Source organism: Schistocerca cancellata, chromosome 1, assembly GCF_023864275.1.
Source record: "Schistocerca cancellata isolate TAMUIC-IGC-003103 chromosome 1, iqSchCanc2.1, whole genome shotgun sequence".
Taxonomy (NCBI): domain Eukaryota; kingdom Metazoa; phylum Arthropoda; class Insecta; order Orthoptera; family Acrididae; genus Schistocerca; species Schistocerca cancellata.
The window spans coordinates 989,807,266-989,825,517 of NC_064626.1; the positions used below are offsets into that span (position 1 = coordinate 989,807,266).

The 18,252-nt window shown below is 40.8% G+C and overlaps 1 protein-coding gene across 1 annotated transcript in view; it reads left to right on the top strand.

The window, feature by feature from the left end:
• Nucleotides 1–400: 400 nt before the first annotated feature.
• LOC126088610 (cytosolic purine 5'-nucleotidase) overlaps nt 401–18,252 on the top strand; it is a 486,141-nt gene continuing 468,289 nt past the window's right edge. Inside the window, exon 1 of the mRNA XM_049906843.1 lies at nt 401–704. Within this exon, the coding sequence (XP_049762800.1) occupies nt 574–704 (131 nt within the window). The 5' untranslated portion in view covers nt 401–573. The remainder of the gene's footprint in view (nt 705–18,252) is intronic.

Sequence of the window (18,252 nt, forward strand, 5' to 3'; positions counted from 1 at the left end):
GTATAATTAAAATTTCAAGCATTGATTACCATGGCGTTTTAATGGAGTGGCATCGACAAATTCGACATCCGTTAGTACGGTTTATAGGTTCAAACATTTCTTTAAGAGAACTTGCCCAGTTTTCCTGGTTGTAGAAGGAACAACAAAACACCCGGACTAAAACGTTACATTACATGCATATTTTTCAGTTAAAGTAAGTCGCATAACAACTTCATTGTAAAACTTCGTTCTTCATCAATAATAACTAAATTTAACCATCATTTTCAACAATTACATGGTTTTTGCTAGCGGTATATCTCTCATTTCCACTGTTCATTTGCAGTTTGTACGACAGGCTTTTCGCACAAGATACTGTTTGTCACAGCAGTTCTACCGCATCGGGAAGCTGCGCATGTGCAAGGCTTTGCGGTTAAGTGTGTATCGTGAAAGAATTCTGAAATGCTGGCAGCCGTTGTTTACATGTGACGGGTGTTGTGCATTGCGTATTGTGTATTTCTACGTGCTAGTTGTGTGGGATGCTTGTGTACAGTAGCCGTTGATCTCACCTGCATAACTTGTACAAAAATCAGTGTCATGGCAAATACATCTAGAAATTACGTGCGAGATGATATCATGAATAGTATATTGTCGCCCGGTATAACACCTTGCCCTTCCGGGAACCAACCTGGCCGCAGCGGGAAATGGTACAGAAAAGCAGAACACAGGTTAGCCCGCCTGCGAACTTTATTTCACCTTCTGATGTTTGTAATACACTGCGCCAAAACGTTCTGTGCACGATACACAATTCGTGATATGGCATTACGGAGGAAAATGTCCCAAAGCCTGAAAACACTGTCTTGAACTGTAAACTAATCACAAATACATTGCACAACGATTTCTTTGTAAATGTATGGGCTCAAGAATCTGAACACTCATTCTGCCCATTTGCAACAACTGATGACTACATCGTTCTTCTTCAAACTCAGTAAATCGTGTTTTGTCGTAAGTGACATTGCAAGTTTATTCTTACACGCTTCTTCTCTGAAGGGTTTAGAAATACGTCGTCCACGTATACCACATTAATGATGATTTGATTCGTTTAGTATTATTAATGAAATGAAATACATCTTTCTTTTTGGGTATTGCTATAAAGCGAATTGCATAAAATAATAATTTATACTTAAAATAGTTTTTTAATAATTCGGTAACTTCTTACACAGTTCTCAAACGATAACGCTTGGTAATCTCTTAAGTTTTAAGAAGATGAAACAAACCTAGACTACAGTCTTCGTCATTGCATTATTTATAGTTCATTTTACTTATTTGCCGCCTAAATTACGCTTGTACTAATCATGATATTGCGATTTGTTTGCTTCTAAAATGGGCATTGTTGTCTCGTGTTAAGTGTAATTGTAGATAAACATTATTTAGTAAAAAAAAAAAAACAAAAAAAAAAAAAACAAATACAGTCCGAGCATAACATATCTGCTGCTAAGCAAAGCCACAACTGAATATTCTGTCGTGCCACAAAGCAAGCAAATATTTTCTGTGCAATGAAAATACCTGCATTGTGTGACCTGGAATCACTCGAAAAGCACAAAGCATAGCTCTTTATGAGAGGCTGACTTTCCCAATTCAAATACACTACAATAGAATGCTTAGAAAGCAGTCCCTGCCATACTAGTAGTCTTTTGCAGTGTCTTGAATAGTGGACTGAATAAGGAGATGCAGCAGTTGAGGTACTGGTGGAATGGGATTTCTCTTACATAAAATATGATTAGTTTCAGAGTAGTTCCTTTGCAAATCCCATGGTTAATTTCCTTCATCACCCTTGTCCAATCCAAGCATGTGTTTTCTCTGTAATTTTCGCACTGTCAACAAGACTTTAAACACTAATATTTCATTTCTTTTTAATAATGATCGGCACACATGTCAGAAAATATGCTAGCTCTACATTTTAATAGCCCTTTAAAGTGCCTTTGCAAATGAGCAGAAAATTATTTGTATGCTGTATAACTAAACTGGTACCACATGGGAACACAAGTTCTATTTAGAAGTTCATTGATGAAGCTGTATATTACAGCTTATAAATGAAAAAAATAAATAGAAACACTTGTCTCAATACCACATGTAAGTTCCTTAAATAATACCAAGGATAATTTTGGAAACTTACCTTCATTAATAATTCTAAAAAATCCTTTGTTTTACCCTACTGTTTTGCACTACAGATGATATCAACTTTCCCAAAATGAAGTACTAAATGTGAGAATCTGTTTTCAAGTTACTAAAGTGGGAGTATCTGGAGCAGAACAAACAATGGACAAACTGAAAACAATTTAATCTTTAGTTTCTAGAATATTTATAAAAAATCTTTCATTTGGAAGAAATAGAAACAAGAATGTGTTACCTATTCAGGCCCTAAAGGTATAATGTTGTACCAACTACTAGATATAAAGGTCCTGGGTTCATCTGCGTTCTCAATATTTTGTTTCTCATCACTGCTTTTATTAAGCACAATACATTATTTCTTGCCAGTGTCACTGACATTAAGTTTTGAGGTTCCACGTTCCAGTAGTATCCATGGAATACCACTAATAATTTAATGTTGAGGCAGCCTTATAATAAAATTAAGGATATAACTATAGAAACCTGGCTGGGTTTGTCTCTGCCAGAATCTACAAGTTTAACCCCAAAAGGACTTTTTGGAATTCATGGAAAGAGTTTCAGATTCTGCATAGAAACATAGCCATTGGTGTATTGACTTACACTTGTGGCCATACTTTTGTTAAAAAAAAAAAAAAAAAAACCTAGTTTCTTATTTGTTGTAAGATTTACATAATTTTTCTCTAAATCTTGTACTATATTTCTTGATTCTGTTATTCACTTCTTTTTCTGTTGTGTTAGTGTACCCTTCTGAAACCTTGGTTCCTACAATGTGGCCTGAGATATAGGTTAGATTGGAAGGTATGTAGCGAAAATGTTGAGTTGCAGACAGACACAACAAAAAGACTGATTATCAAGTAAGCTTTAAAAGGCCTTCTTCAACTCTCTCTCTCTCTCTCTCTCTCTCTCTCTCTCTCTCTCTCTCTCTCTCTCTCTCTCTCTCTCTCCCCCCCCCCCCCCCCCCCCCCCATGACTCTGTAGCCAGAGGCAGTGGTCATGTGTGTGTGAGTTGTCTCATTCAGAAGAAGGCATTTTAGTCGGAAGCTTACTTGTGTAGTAGTCCTTTTGTTGTGCCTGTCTGTGACTCAACATCTCCTCTATGTGGTGAGTAGCAATCTATCCTTTCCCTAATATTGTCATTATGCTATCCTGGATTTTCCATTGTTAAATTGGAAGGTGACCGTTTGCTTGTCAGTTTGTGGAGCCTGCAAATAGAAAACAAAGGTCATGGTAACACAGTGATCTGCAGCATAGCGTGAGATCTACATTTGCACCATACTTAAAACTCTTTTCATTGTAAATAACTAAACCTACAAGGTAATTCTGAAGTAAATCTGTTGTGAGTATTTTGACACATCTTAAGTAAATATGTCAACAATGAAAAGCCCAAGGGGGGGGGGGGGGGGGAGCATTGCATAAATCTTACTCTTAAATCCATACTTCTGTCCACATCATGTCCAGTTATTGACAGCCATATCTTCACTTCTGTCTTCACTAATATTGTTATCCTTCTGTGTGGCAAGCCTCTGATGACCTGTGGTCATGGATAACTCTTCGTGTGGCATATTGTACTCTTGAGCATAATATTGTCATTTCCTTATCATGTCCCTTCATCCTGTTTTTCCTGAGAGTGTCCTATTTTTTTCCAACATGTCCTGAAAGTTTGTTTGGGGATGGTAATATGTCACGCATTTTTGTGATTCTGTTTGGCTAAAGTATTTCATAGTACGAAATGTTTGCATTTTACCGCACGTTATGAGACTATATATGCCAGGAAACAGCACTTTTACAACTTGCTCTACAGCCTTTGTTTATTTACTGTTAATGTTTTGCAATGTTCATAGTACTGATTCATGTTCACTGTTTTATCATGCCAAAATGAGAGTCTAATTTTAACAGCAATATAAAAAGTGAGTTTACTTTTATCACTGGCAGTGGAGAAAATGTATAATGTATGTCGCGCAAATCAGACCTTGCAAATCACATTAAGATGAAGAAACGTCGCATGAGTTTTCAAACGAAAATGCACTCCTTGATAAAATACATAAAAGTGAAAAGTACAGTAACAGTGCTGCAGAATAATTGTAAAAGTGAGTTGGGGTTATCTGAATACATGATGCAAAGTCAGACTTCTGTGTCCATTAAGTTTTGTCAAGACAATTTTGTGTACCATTTTTCCTTAATTGTCCCAGATTTTTCTAAACTTTTTAAAATGTCCCATTTTTTAATAAAAATGGAATAGGACCCGTGTATTTCCTTCAATCCTTCCTTGCTTCCACCAAAGCCCATCGTTCTGAAAGCTAGGAATTTAACATCATCTATGAGCTTCCTTCTGCTTTACATGATAAGTAGGTTTCTAATGAAAGGTTAGGAGAAACTTTTCCCTCCTTCCAGCACACTGTGTTTGAGTTTTGGGATGGGGTGGGGAGAGGTGCATACTAAAACAAAACAAGTTGCATTCACTCAAAACCTAGTGCAATTATCTGATTATCAAATGTGCCTTTGTGTCATCAATCATTCATCCCCAACTGACTGGTTGACTGTCCTCATTATTTTATTGTGCAGTATGTTATTACAGTATTGCACTACAAATTGCCAAAGCTGCCAGTGCACCTATAATTGTGCCTGCTTCTGTTTGGGCAATGGTTATTGTTACTTTGCATGCATTGTCCAAGAGCAGGTGGCCTGTAGACATAGTTATTTTTGGATTCTCGTGACAGACAGGTTGAGCATCATAGATGTCTTTTTTTAGTAAAAAATACATTTGCATGAAATTTTAAAAAAATCAGTTAAAGCCAATTTATTTTTGTTGTAAAAAGCTCATACTTTATATGTTAATAATCATGGGAAAATGAGCACATGAAGAATTAATTTGCAGTAGGATTACATTACCTCCACACCTGTTTTGTCTCCACATCAATTTATTGCCAATTTCTTGTTTTTGATTAAATGTAAACCTATACAACTGACTTGCATCACATGAAAATCTATGCCTTATTCCTCTGTTCCTTTGTGAACCAAAGCAAAGTATGTGAGCTTAGTGAACTAGGACTGAACATTATCTCAGAGTGATAAATGGGTCTTGTGTCCCCATTTCAGTTTTCAAATGGTTTAGTGGACCATTCACCACTGAACTGCACAGTTATTACTGCTTTGAATCTCTGTACACATGTAACTACAAATAAATAAGCTACTAACATGATTGCTGTACCCATGACCTGACATGACAGGATAGTGGAAATTAGTCGGATGGGGATAAGAACTGTTCTTCTTTGAAACCAAGCTTTCATTCTTCTGTAGAAAAAATCAAAAAGTGGGATAATATATCAAAACTGTCTATGTGAAGGGTAAGACTTCCAGAACTGAAAGACAGAAACATTGCGATGGCACAGTGCTTAAAACTCTGGATGCTACACAGTAGAAGCAGTATTCATAACTCAGTCTGGACACCCTAATTCCCAAGTTAATTCTAGTCAGAGGGTTGATTCTATTAACAAGGTCACAATGGATGCCCTCCCATATCCTCCTCCAGCTGAGCGATTCCGAAATAGAGGACATTAAATCTGACTCTGCTAAGTTGATTGAATTTTGCAACAAATAGCTCCCCACTATTGTACTGCAGAACTTTTGTCAAAATGGTGTTGGATTTATTAGTAATGCACATTACCTTGTTATAAAAAGTTACTTCTTAGAAACATTTGTGATTTTTGGTAATAATAGAAAGCTATAATAATGTTGCCAGATTTTTGTTTAATGTTCATAATTTTCTTAACTTTCCTGCACACAGTAGAACTCTTAAGATTTACCAGTAGGTTTTCCTGTTTATTCTCTATTTAAATTCTTTACCGTCTTAACAGTAATGTAGATATTGTGTTTTCACACGTGAATAAAAGTGAATACGCAAAATCATGTTAACTACAGTTACTAAATGACACACTGCACCATATTGATGTTATATACTACTGTATTGTTACACAGTATCACATTGCCAAATTTCCACCAAGCAATAACTGCATTGGAAAATTACACACTCGCTAATGTGCACTTATTTGTTATTTTATTTATTTATTCAGTTGTTTTCCCTTATCAGATTATAGGATTTTCATTACACATAAAAATAATTTTAGGAGACATTTCCTAAGAAAATGTAATTCACTCTTGAAAGAGGTAGCTTATAAAGCAACTTGATCAACAGATGCTTCAATATTGCTTGTCAGTCTGGGACTCTCGCCAGATAGGATTAATAGAGGTAAAGACAAGATCTAAAGAGGAGCACATTTCATCACAGGTTTGTTTAGTAAATGCAAAGAGTGTCACAGAAACACCAATTCCACTCCAGTGGCTGATTACAGGACAGGCGTTGTGAATCATGGAGAAGTTCTCTCTAAAGTGTGAAGTGCCGAGAAGAAACAAGCAGTGCATTATTTCTTCCCATACATGTCTCTTGAAGTAACAGTAACAATAAAATCAGAGAAATTAATGTTCATATGAAGTCATACATACAATTACTCGTCTCACTCATCATTTGGAAAGAGAAATAAAAATGGTAGGTAAAGTAGGGTCTACTTTTCACCACACATTCGACGATGGATTTTGGACTCTAAATGGAGAAAGATATTAGAGAGGTAGGACATTAAAATGTATCTAAAGACTGTGAAACAGTATTGAGATGCAGATTGGGGGTACTAGTAATGTTATGGAGCAAGTTATTCCATACAGCTTGCAGCATGTAAGGGCTTCAGAAAAGCATCTTTAATTCTTGGGAGGGGGTGGGGGTGGGGGGTGGTTGAAAGTGATTTAGACTGAGTTTCTTGCAAGTGTAAAATTCCATATTTGCGTACAGGTATTTGAGTTTTCTTTACTGAAGAATCAGTACTGCAAACTAGATGTATGGTAATCAAACATTTGTACTGCATACGATGAAGACAATTGTCTTTGGAAAGAAGTAATTGGATCATATTATTGTGTGTTAGTTGTGGATATCTCGCAGGAATTTTGGGTGAAGGAGTTGTCGCTATTTTTACTTTGTTGTGGGGTGTCCAAGTAATAGAAAAGTGGCAAAACTAGGCCCTAGACATACTCCTTTTGATTTCTCTGGAAAAAAAATTGTTTTTGTACAGTTTATAGGAGTGCATATACCTTCCAGCATAGAGATGCAGTGTATTCAGTCCAGTTCAGGTGTTCATCCAGTTATACAATGAGATCTCTGAGAAACTGTTTTTTTTCTTTTATTACTGTTATTGTGATTATTATTATTATTATTATTATTATTATTATTATTATTATTCAGTTTCTCCGAACATATTTGTTGATCAAACAGTCCATGGGTGTACTGCCAGTTCATCATATCTAATATTTTGGCGATCAGACATGTTGCCATCATTAGGTGTGCTGATGAACTGAACTCCTGAAGGCATACAGTCGACTTTTATGCCCTCCCTCTGCGAGCAGTTCCATCTGTGGTCCGATTATGGTGCAGTGTGGAAGAGATGGTATAAATTTGAACTGAGGAATAATTACAGAGCTATGAGTGCTGCATATGATTTAGATTCCTAATTCTTTGCTCCATTCTGAAGTAATTTTCGTTCATAGCTGAGAATAAATTTGACTTTAAGTAAGGATTTGATGGTTTTCATGTCAGTATGTTTTAAACAGAATTATGAGACATTTAATAGTCTAAATGATAAAAAATGTATTTTTGCTCAGCAGTCTCTAACATTACTTTTCTTCCAACATATATGACAACATTACAGTAGTAAATTATGTGCTATACATGTAGGATACCAAGATTTATCTAGGAGCCTGTAAGCAATCCTTGTATTATGAACTGAATTATCCAGGTACTACTCTCACAGTTTCTGACAGCCCCCCTCCCCCGTCTGCGTACTTTGTTGGACTAGTACTCCTGGAAGAAGGGACACTGTGAAGAAATGGCTTAGCCATGATCAAGGGAATTGTTTCCAGAATGATTCTTCCACTCTGTAGTGAGCTGTTTAGATACTTCTTGGCAGATTAAAACTGTGTGCTAGACCAGGACTCGGATCCAGAACCTTATATTTAGTGAAAAATATGCTTACTGATTGAGCTGTTCAGGCATGAGTAATGAGTAACTTTCACCACTTCACTTCTTTCAGTACCTTTCTCATGCTGTTCGAACATCACTAACTCCCGTCTGTATACTTTGCTGAACTAGCACCCCTAGAAGAAAGGAGTAGGAGAGTTGCACTGGCAGAAGTGAAGCTGTGAGGACGGGTCATTAGTAATGCCTGATTATTCCAGATTTTTTTGACTGCTGATAAAAATTGCCAATTGCTGCAAGAAGACTTTTCTGCTGGACAATAATGTTCTTGAAGAAGAAATATTGTCCGATTCAGAAGACAGTGTTTCTGATACTGTTTATGTTGAGCAAGTGGAGTGTCAGTTGTCAATGGGTAAGAAATAATTTAGAGTAATGGAACACCTGGAGTAAGGCAAGTAAGTGTGAGTGACACTGAAGCATTGAACATGACACAAATCAACTCGATGCATACTGGCAAACTGTTGTCAAAGTGACTCAGCTCTCAGGAAAACACACAGTTTGTAATGTGACAATAAGTGTAGTATCCGAGGAACAATTTTTGATGTCACATCTAATATTGTGACAAAATTTAAGTGCAAGGTGCATATCAGGTAGCTTCACACTGCTGCATAATAATGAGAAACTGTTATTCGAAATATAAGAGTAGTCATCCTAACTCCTGGTTGTGAATATAGAGTTAAGCTACAAAATTTCAAGGTGATGTGCCATGATGTTCTCTTAAAAACACAAATGTAAAATCATGAGAAAGATTGATACACTAATGTCAACTTGATTAAATTCACTGAAATAAAATGAATGGGATTGAAAACAGTTAAACTGAGTGATATGACATGAAATCAGTTAAATTCTTTCAAAATTGTTGAAATTGCAATGTTATGAAAATCTTGCAAGAAACGAAATTCATGCCAGACCAGCATTCCAACCTGATCTGCTAACTAAAAGCAGTCACCATCGCAATTTAACCTATACAAGCACACCTGCAGATTCCTCAGACTTTCAGAGTCACTGATGTTTCCCTTCTATTACTGCTGGACAATATAACAATAAGTTCTCACCTTGGGGTATGTAGGAATAGCAGGGAGGAAATCACCAGTGACACTGAAAGTTTCAGTTGGTGTTGGAAGTGTAACTTTTATAGGTGGAATTTCAAAACTGATTTCACTAATATTATTATTCGACTGATTCCATTCACGCCATTCCATGTAACTGAATTCAGTAAATATATATCATTGTGCCCCCCCATGAACCATGGACCTTGCCGTTGGTGGGGAGGCTTGCGTGCCTCAGCGATACAGATAGCCGTACCGTAGGTACAACCACAACGGAGGGGTATCTGTTGAGAGGCCAGACAAACGTGTGGTTCCTGAAGAGGGGCAGCAGCCTTTTCAGTAGTTGCAAGGGCAACAGTCTGGATGACTGACTGATCTGGCCTTGTAACAATAACCAAAACGGCCTTGCTGTGCTGGTACTGCGAACGGCTGAAAGCAAGGGGAAACTACGGCCGTAATTTTTCCCGAGGACATGCAGCTTTACTGTATGATTAAATGATGATGGCGTCCTCTTGGGTAAAATATTCCGGAGGTAAAATAGTCCCCCATTCGGATCTCCGGGCGGGGACTACTCAAGAGGATGTCGTTATCAGGAGAAAGAAAACTGGCGTTCTACGGATCGGAGCGTGGAATGTCAGATCCCTTAATCGGGCAGGTAGGTTAGAAAATTTAAAAAGGGAAATGGATAGGTTAAAGTTAGATATAGTGGGAATTAGTGAAGTTCGGTGGCAGGAGGAACAAGACTTCTGGTCAGGTAACTACAGGGTTATAAACACAAAGTCAAATAGGGGTAATGCAGGAGTAGGTTTAATAATGAATACGAAAATAGGAATGCGGGTAAGCTACTACAAACAGCATAGTGAACGCATTATTGTGGCCAAGATAGATACGAAGCCCACACCTACTACAGTAGTACAAGTTTATATGCCAACTAGCTCTGCAGATGACGAAGAAATTGAAGAAATGTATGATGAAATAAAAGAAATTATTCAGATAGTGAAGGGAGACGAAAATTTAATAGTCATGGGTGACTGGAATTCGAGTGTAGGAAAAGGAAGAGAAGGAAACATAGTAGGTGAATACGGATTGGGGCTAAGAAATGAAAGAGGAAGCCGCCTGGTAGAATTTTGCACAAAGCACAACTTAATAATAGCTAACACTTGGTTTAAGAATCATGATAGAAGGTTGTATACATGGAAGAACCCTGGAGATACTAAAAGGTATCAGATAGATTATATAATGGTAAGACAGAGATTTAGGAACCAGGTTTTAAATTGTAAGACATTTCCAGGGGCAGATGTGGACTCTGACCACAATCTATTGGTTATGACCTGTAGATTAAAACTGAAGAAACTGCAAAAAGGTGGGAATTTAAGGAGATGGGACCTGGATAAACTGAAAGAACCAGAGATTGTACAGAGTTTCAGGGAGAGCATAAGGGAACAATTGACAGGAATGGGGGAAAGAAATACAGTAGAAGAGGAATGGGTAGCTTTGAGGGATGAAGTAGTGAAGGCAGCAGAGGATCAAGTAGGTAAAAAGACGAGGGCTAGTAGAAATCCTTGGGTAACAGAAGAAATATTGAATTTAATTGATGAAAGGAGAAAATATAAAAATGCAGTAAATGAAGCAGGCAAAAAGGAATACAAACGTCTCAAAAATGAGATCGACAGGAAGTGCAAAATGGCTAAGCAGGGATGGCTAGAGGACACATGTAAGGATGTAGAGGCTTATCTCACTAGGGGTAAGATAGATACTGCCTACAGGAAAATTAAAGAGACCTTTGGAGATAAGAGAACCACTTGTATGAACATCAAGAGCTCAGATGGAAACCCAGTTCTAAGCAAAGAAGGGAAAGCGGAAAGATGGAAGGAGTATATAGAGGGTCTATACAATGGCGATGTACTTGAGGACAATATTATGGAAATGGAAGAGGATGTAGATGAAGATGAAATGGGAGATACGATACTGCGTGAAGAGTTTGACAGAGCACTGAAAGACCTGAGTCGAAACAAGGCCCCCGGAGTAGACAACATTCCATTGGAACTACTGACGGCCTTGGGAGAGCCAGTCCTGACAAAACTCTACCATCTGGTGAGCAAGATGTATGAAACAGGTGAAATACCCTCAGACTTCAAGAAGAATATAATAATTCCAATCCCAAAGAAAGCAGGTGTTGATAGATGTGAAAATTACCGAACAATCAGTTTAATAAGCCACAGCTGCAAAATACTAACACGAATTCTTTACAGACGAATGGAAAAACTAGTAGAAACCAACCTCGGGGAAGATCAGTTTGGATTCCGTAGAAATACTGGAACACGTGAGGCAATACTGACCTTACGACTTATCTTAGAAGAAAGATTAAGGAAAGGCAAACCTACGTTTCTAGCATTTGTAGACTTAGAGAAAGCTTTTGACAATGTTGACTGGAATACTCTCTTTCAAATTCTGAAGGTGGCAGGGGTAAAATACAGGGAGCGAAAGGCTATTTACAATTTGTACAAAAACCAGATGGCAGTTATAAGAGTCGAGGGACATGAAAGGGAAGCAGTGGTTGGGAAGGGAGTAAGACAGGGTTGTAGCCTCTCCCCGATGTTATTCAATCTGTATATTGAGCAAGCAGTAAAGGAAACAAAAGAAAAATTCGGAGCAGGTATTAAAATCCATGGAGAAGAAATAAAAACTTTGAGGTTCGCCGATGACATTGTAATTCTGTCAGAGACAGCAAAGGACTTGGAAGAGCAGTTGAACGGAATGGATGGTGTCTTGAAGGGAGGATATAAGTTGAACATCAACAAAAGCAAAACGAGGATAATGGAATGTAGTCGAATTAAGTCGGGTGATGTTGAGGGTATTAGATTAGGAAATGAGACACTTAAAGTAGTAAAGGAGTTTTGCTATTTGGGGAGCAAAATAACTGATGATGGTCAAAGTAGAGAGGATATAAAATGTAGACTGGCAATGGCAAGGAAAGCGTTTCTGAAGAAGAGAAATTTGTTAACATCGAGTATAGATTTAAGTGTCAGGAAGTCATTTCTGAAAGTATTTGTATGGAGTGTAGCCATGTATGGAAGTGAAACATGGACGGTAAATAGTTTGGACAAGAAGAGAATAGAAGCTTTCGAAATGTGGTGCTACAGAAGAATGCTGAAGATTAGATGGGTAGATCACATAACTAATGAAGAAGTATTGAATAGAATTGGGGAGAAGAGAAGTTTGTGGCACAACTTGACCAGAAGAAGGGATCGGTTGGTAGGACATGTTCTGAGGCATCAAGGGATCACCAATTTAGTATTGGAGGGCAGCGTGGAGGGTAAAAATCGTAGGGGGAGACCAAGAGATGAATACACTAAGCAGATTCAGAAGGATGTAGGTTGCAGTAGGTACTGGGAGATGAAGAAGCTAGCACAGGATAGAGTAGCATGGAGAGCTGCATCAAACCAGTCTCAGGACTGAAGACCAAAACAACAACAATATCATTGTGCCAGGCTTAACTAGTTCCTCCATCTAGTCTCAGCCACCCCCTCCATAATGATCCTATTCCAGCACACATAATGGGTTAATCTCTAGATGTAATGTTTGGAAGTAATAGGAGAAGACAGTAGTACTGAAATTTTGAGTCTGGATTGGAAATGTGCTTGGATGCTGTTAATGATTAGGAGTTCTTTATTTCTATCTTGGTCTGACACTAATTTTCAGTTGTCATGACATATTCACTAAAGAAAGCAATACGAACATATAAAGACAGTGATAATGCCACAGCATATGGAAACATGTTAGTTAAGTACAAGAGAAAACATGTTTTTCTGTTGATTATTCCAATTTACAGTGCCCATAAGTTGCTATATGAAAGCAGTGCTGTCATTAGTGCCTTTTACATTATAAAGTCTTAACTGTCATAAGCCTGAACCAGACTGTGATAGAGAGAGAGAGACAATGTTTTCTGATGATCTGGAAGCTACAAGTAGTGTACCAGATGCTACACAATTCCTATTACAGGCGTATAGGGATGGTAATGGGTACTTAGTAGATAAATTTTGATAAGAAACCCATGCCTGGAAATGTACCGTTAGGGTGTAAAATGCATTTGAAGACCGCGAACAGTGAACTCTGACCTGAGTGCTCTGCAGTAGCGAGCAGCTACACATGGTGGTACTGCTGTTTGTTGCACAAGGTGTATCTGCAATGCACACTTTCATGCATTGGTGTGTGCTGAATAATTCCAACAGTGAATAGTGTCTCGTATGCAAGACTCTTCATATGGCCCCACAAGAAAAAGTGAAGAGGAGTTAACTCTCACAACAGTGGTAGCCAAGAAATGGCTTTACCCAACCTATCCACCTTTCACCATATGTTTGGTTGAGATGTTTGTGGATGTCATGTGCAAGTGTGCAGATGTGCCACGATTTTGGAAACATTTGCTTATGAAGTGACAGTGGCAAATCTTCCAATAATTCCACCAGCACTACTTGCAGAAATGTCAGTATCTGCGACCCTCTTCTCAGTTTGTTTTTGTACCCTGAAATGGGAGATTTGAAAGTGATATGATCTTCGAACTTGTTTTAAATCCAAATGGAACATTTTCAGACATGGGTTCCACCCAATAACCTTTAGAAACTTGTAATAGGAATTTTAAATGCCCTTTATATAAGCGGAAGAGAGCTAACAGAGGAAAGTTCAAGCTAGCTAAAATGTTACAAAACAATTAAACCACATCTTGGAGCAATGCTTTTGCTGCACAAGCTGGACTGCATATAACAGAGTAGACTGAACAGCAGTGCAAGGAAAGTGTCTGTGAAATTTGTGTTGACTTGCTTAATTTGGATTTACCATTACAATAAAAGCACTTAGTATTTGAGTGTGAAATCACTGAAGTTACTAGCTGTTTGTTGATTGCCAGGAATGTAGCCAGATTTATAAATCTTACTTGAAATAAATGTATTGGAGAACAATATATAAAAATCTATAATGAACACATTGGTGGTGTCTGTAATGAATAGTTACTACTAGTTCCAAATATGACCCACCTGTGGGTCCGGGGGTTAGAATAGGCCTGAGGTATTCCTGCCTCTCATAAGAGGCAACTAAAGGGAGGCTCACATGTTTCAGCCTTTATGTGATGGTCCCCTGTAGGGTTTGACCTCCATTTTTCAAAATTTTTCCAAGGAGCGAGCCAATTGGGGAAGTATCCATCATGCGTCCTTTGTCAACGTGGATCTGCACTTGCGCTCATTCTCCAGCTGTTGGGCGAGGTCACCCTCCTGGATGCGTTTTCCTCAATCCTATGTGCAGTATCAATTTCTGCGCTGTCGACAATAATGAACTTCTTAGCTTGTTTGCGCCTGATATCCAGCACAGTAGCCAGTCCATTGTGGTGGGGCCGCCATGTACCCTGTTGGTTGTAGCCCCCTGACCACACAGGGATCGCTCTGCTGACCCCTGCGAAGCTAACTCCACACGTATGCCAACGAGTAGATGCCCGTCACTCTGGGGCATCGAGACTCCCGGCAATGGCCGTCCTGCCAGGTGGCTTTTGCTGCGGCTGGGTGGCACCTGTGGGGAGGGCCCCTGGTCAGAGTGGGTGGTATCAGGTCAGATGACACGCCATGAAGCTTAGTAAGTCATCTCTTGCTGGTGGTCAAACACCAGCAGTCTATAAGTGTTCGCGGGCTCAATTCAATGCACAGACGTACAACCCCAAATTGTTCCCCTCTCTGGCCACACCATGGGAGGAAAGTCAGGCTAAGGATGGCAGCGAAGCTTATTCACGCCGGTACCTTATTTGTACGAGAGTTGATGGGGAATCTTTCTTGTCAATGAAACTTCAGTTTTTTGTGGAGCATTTAGAGAACAAGTTTGGGGAGGTGGAGGTCTTGTCCAAAATGCGGTCAAGATCGGTCTTGATCAAAACAGCATCCTCTGCTCTGTTTCCATCACACCCCATAAGAGCTTAAATATAGTCCAGGGTATCATATTTTACAGGGACCTTCTTTTTTAGTCTGACGATGAGCTGCACGCCAATTTAGAGCAGCAAGGTGTCCATTTCATCCAGCGTGTCCACTGAGATCCGAGGGATAATCAGGTTGCCACCAGTGCCTTCATTTTGGCCTTTGAGGGTGACACATTACCCAAGAAGGTCAAGAGATGGTCTACCACTGTGATGTCAAGACATATATCCCTCCCCCCAATGTAGTGCTTAAGTGCTGGAAGTTTGGCCGTATGTCTTCTTACTGTACTTCCAGCGTCACCTGTTGGGACTGTGGGCATCCTTCACATCCCAGTACTCCCTGTGCCCCGCTTCCCATCTGTGTCAACTGCAGAGATCCTTATTCCCCTTGCTCGCTAGACTGCAGAAAGAAAGAAAAATAATGGAATACAAGACTCTGGACCAACTGACCTACACTGAGGCTAAGAGAAAATATTAGAGGCTACATTCTGTGCATATGACGCCAACCTACACTGCCACTATGACAATGCTTCTACCATTTTTCGTTCTGCCGTGTACAGTTTGCTCTCAGAGCTGTCACACTCCAACTGCCCCCTTTATGGTGGGGGGCACTTCCCTCCATGTTGCTCCTGCAAAATCTACTTCAGGTGCAACACCCCCTCCCAACCATTGGGGATTTCAGTCCCCACTTCTCAGCTGAGAAGCGTAAGCCTTCTTAGGCTCCTCTCGCCACGAAGGGATCCCTTGGGTCAGTCCCATCCCAGGTTCCTACCAGTAGTAAAGCTGACACCAACCAGTGGCTGAAGCAACCACAGGTGACTGGTTGCAGAGCTTCACGGTCCTCCTCTGTCCCTGAGACTGAATTAGTGAAGCCCTCTCAGCTGGACAAACCTAAGGAGCAGTGAGAGAAACCTAAAAAGAAAATGACCCTCAAGAACAAAGGCAATGTGGTGACATCCACACCACCACTACCTACAAGCTCTGTGTCTGAGGATGAGGTGGAGATTCTGGCGTCTGCTGAGGACCTAGGTCTCACTGGGCCCTCAGACACAATGGATGTCGATCGCACAGGTACTCGTCTGGTGGCAGCAGGTGACCTTGGTGCGTAGACTGCCTCATTGAGTGTTTCATGCCTTCCCAGTCTCACGATCACGTAATCATCCAGTGGAATTGATTTTTCCACCACGTGGCCGAGCTATGGCAACTGTTAAGCTTTACACCTGCTTTCTGCATTTTCCTCCAGGAAACCTGGTTCCCAACAATGCGGACCCCTGCACTTTGCGGCTATAAGGGATATTACAGGAAGCGTAGCGACTATAATAGTGTGTCAGGTTGAGTTTGCGTCTATGTCCTGAACTCAGTTTGTAGTGAACCTGTGCCCCTTCAAATCCCTCTTGAAGCTGTGGTTGTCAGGATAAGGACGATACAGGGAATAACTGTCTGCAGAGTATATCTTCCTCCAAATGGTGCAGTACCCCTGAACATATTGGCTGCACTGATTGGTCAACTCCCTAAACCTTTCCTACTTTTGGGAGATTTTAATGTGCGTAACCCCTTGTGGGGCGGCGCCATGCTTACTGGCCGAGGTAGGGATGTCGAAAATTTACTGTCACAACTCGACTTCTGCCTCTTAAATACAGGTGCCCCCACACATTTCACTGCTGCACATCGCACATATTCGGCCATTGATCTCTCGGTTTGCAGTCCTGGCCTTCTCCCATCTATCCACTGGAGAGCACATGACGACCTGAGCACATGACGACCTGTGTGGTAGTGACCACTTCCCCAGCTTCCTCCCCCCAGGGGGTCCACAACTCTTTTGTGGATACGTGTGTGGCGAGCACGGGGCCCCGAGCCATTGCAGCCTTCTTTCTCTCCCGGGCTGCATTTCCTTTCCCTTCCCCCTCCTTTCCCCTCCATACCCCTTTCCCCTCGCCCTCTCCTCTCCCTCTATTGGTGTCCTTGCTTATGTTGGCCCTCGCTATCCTCCTGGTTCTGTTGGTTTTACGCTCCGGCTTTGTTGCGTAATCATCTCCTCCTTTTGGCATTCCTTGGTCCCCCTCTGGGGTTTGACCTCCATTCCAAAATTTCTCTTCCGTAGTGTGAGCCATTTGGGGAAGAGCACCTTACCTAGTGTCTCCGACGTGTGCCCTTCTAGTACATTCCACCTTTTCTTGTACGTCGTTGTCTGATGCTAGGGTGCATAGCCAGCACGGTAGCCAGCCCGTGTGGTGGGGTCGCTATGTACCCTTTTGGTTGAGCCCCCTGAACACACAGGGATCACACTTCTGATACCTGAGCTGTGACCTCCTCATGCATGCCTTGGAGTGGTTGCTCGTCATCCTGGAGCATCGGAACTCCCGGCAATGGCCGCCGTGCCAGACGGCCCTTGCTGTGGCTGGGTGGCGCCCGTGAGGAGAGCCCCTGATCGGAGTGGGTGGTATCAGGGCGGACGCTATGCAGATGAAACGCATACGGGTCCAAACCTCTGGCCGCTCTTCTGCGGCCGTCTCTCTGCGTGGTACTGATTCCTCAAGTGCTGCTTCTCTTGCTCCTTCGGCCTTCCCTTCCGTGGCTACCCCCTGGGAGGAGGGTCAGGCCCGTCGTCTAGGGGCAAAACCTTTCCCCCGTTATTTAGTTTGCACTAGGACTGATGGAGATACTTTCACCAGTGTCAAACCTTTATTCTTTGTGGAACACATTGAAGACAAGTTCGGCGAAGTGGACTCCCTGAGCAAGATGCGGTCGGGTTCGTTGCTGATAAAAACTGCTTCGGCTGCCCAATCTGCGGCCCTTCGTGCCTGTACCCACCTTGGCACAATTCCCGTGTCCATTACCCCTCACCAGTCTCTAAATATGGTACAAGGTGTGATTTTTCACAGAGACCTCATCCTTCAAACTGATGAGGAACTTCGGGACAATCTCGGACGGCGGGGTGTTCACTTCGTCCGGCGTGTTCAGAAGGGTCCTAAGGATAATCGTATTGATACTGGTGCCTTTATCCTGGCCTTTGAAGGGGATACCCTTCCTGA